This window comes from Chiroxiphia lanceolata, chromosome 9, assembly GCF_009829145.1.
Source record: "Chiroxiphia lanceolata isolate bChiLan1 chromosome 9, bChiLan1.pri, whole genome shotgun sequence".
NCBI lineage: Eukaryota > Metazoa > Chordata > Aves > Passeriformes > Pipridae > Chiroxiphia > Chiroxiphia lanceolata.
In genome coordinates, this window is record NC_045645.1 from 31,430,181 (window position 1) to 31,431,768 (window position 1,588).

The 1,588-nt window shown below is 46.8% G+C and overlaps 1 protein-coding gene across 1 annotated transcript; it reads left to right on the forward strand.

Moving 5' to 3' along the window:
- Nucleotides 1–1,303, forward strand: LOC116791331 (GPN-loop GTPase 1-like). The gene is made up of 3 exons (XM_032697221.1): nt 1–192; nt 295–389; nt 847–1,303. The coding sequence occupies exons 1-3, from the start codon at nt 142–144 to the stop codon at nt 932–934; spliced, it is 234 nt and encodes a 77-aa protein (XP_032553112.1). The 5' UTR covers nt 1–141; the 3' UTR covers nt 935–1,303.
- Nucleotides 1,304–1,588: the final 285 nt, after the last annotated feature.

The window sequence follows — 1,588 nt, forward strand, 5'->3', positions numbered from 1 at the left end:
GTAACAGAATAGTCATGTCATTTGCTATTGAATGCTGGTGGTAATCTGGTCAGAAGAGGACCCCGTGCTTAACTAATTTTGCCTTTTTGTTGTTTGGGGTGACTTCTTACCAGGGATGTTATTCTTGACACCCCGGGGCAAATGGAGCTGTTCACCTGGTCAGTGTCAGGAACCATCATAACTGAGGCCTTGGTGAGTGCTTTTTGTATGACTGGACATTGAAGCTGTCTGTGTGAATGACCTGGCTGTTGCTCAATGTACTCCTAGTTAAAGTCTTTTACTCTGTGTTCCCAGGCTTCCTCTTTTCCTTTGGTCGCCGTGTGTGTGCCGGACCCCTCTGACAGGACTAACCCTGTTGTTTTTATGTCCAGCGTGCTGTGTGCCTGCGGGTAAGAAAAGCTGGGAGTGCAGTCCCTCTGCTTTGATTGCTGTGTCTCTTTGGTAGTTATTTTGGAGGGGAATCATAGAGTGATTTGATTTGAAGGGGACCTTTAAAGGCCACCCTGTCTTCCGTGGGCAGGGACACCTTCCACTATCCCCGGTTGCTCCAAGTCCGATCCAGCCTGGACTGGAACACTTCCAGGGATGAGGCAGCCTCAGCTTCCCTGTGCAGTGTGCTCTAATATCCCTCCACTGTCATCATGAAAAATTTTGTCAGCCTGTTTTGTTCGACGATGGTAAGCAGGACCCGGGTAAAAATTACATTCTGTTAGTGTAGAGGGAAATAATTATCCTTTGAAGTCAAATGTATTCAGTTTTGCGCAGGTCTTGTCTGCCTTATGTTTGAATTGCTTTCTATTCCTGGAAGTTTTAAATTAAACTTTTATTTTGTGTCTCCCCCTCCAGTATCCTGTACAAGACAAAGCTACCTTTCCTTGTGGGAATGGATTGGCCGGGCTTTGGCAATCTGGCCCCTAGAAAGACTAAGAAGTGACCTCCTCCAACAGGGGAAGACTGAAGCAAGCGGTGCCAGAAAGAACTGGAGTTTCTGGAGAATAAAAGCTGGAAGTGTGCCCCCGAAAATCCCCCCGGGTGGTCAGTGGTCTGACTTGCACGGACCAGTGGCCTTGGCCAGGAGCAGTCCTGCCACTGTAATTTTAATGTACTGCCCAGGCTGTAATTTTAATTTCCATTGGGTGCTGGCAAAGCCCCTGTGGGTGAGCCCCAGTGCCTGGCATGAGTGGAGCGGGCTTCCAGGGCACTCATTGCAGGCGTTGTGTTTAAGGGAAGAGCAGGGGAGCCTTTCTCTGGCCCAGAGGAGCTGCAGTGTTCTTCCTCTCTGGAAGACTAAGAACTAAAAAAATAAAAAAAACAAACGAGAAAGAAAAGAAAAGAAAATGAAAAATAATAAAGAGAATAAAAAATAAACGAAATAAAGAAGGAAATATAAAATACGAAAGAAAATTAAAGAAAAAAAATAAAAGCGAGCAAACTGAAAAGGCAATCAAATGAAAAGTGAAATGAAAAACAACCCTTCTTGGGCACCCTGTTTACTCCCCGCCCGACCCTCCAACCCGTAAATTGGGGGTCACCCCTAACACGTGAGAAGGGGACCCCAAAAGGTGGGTGGGGGAACCCCAGGGAGCCA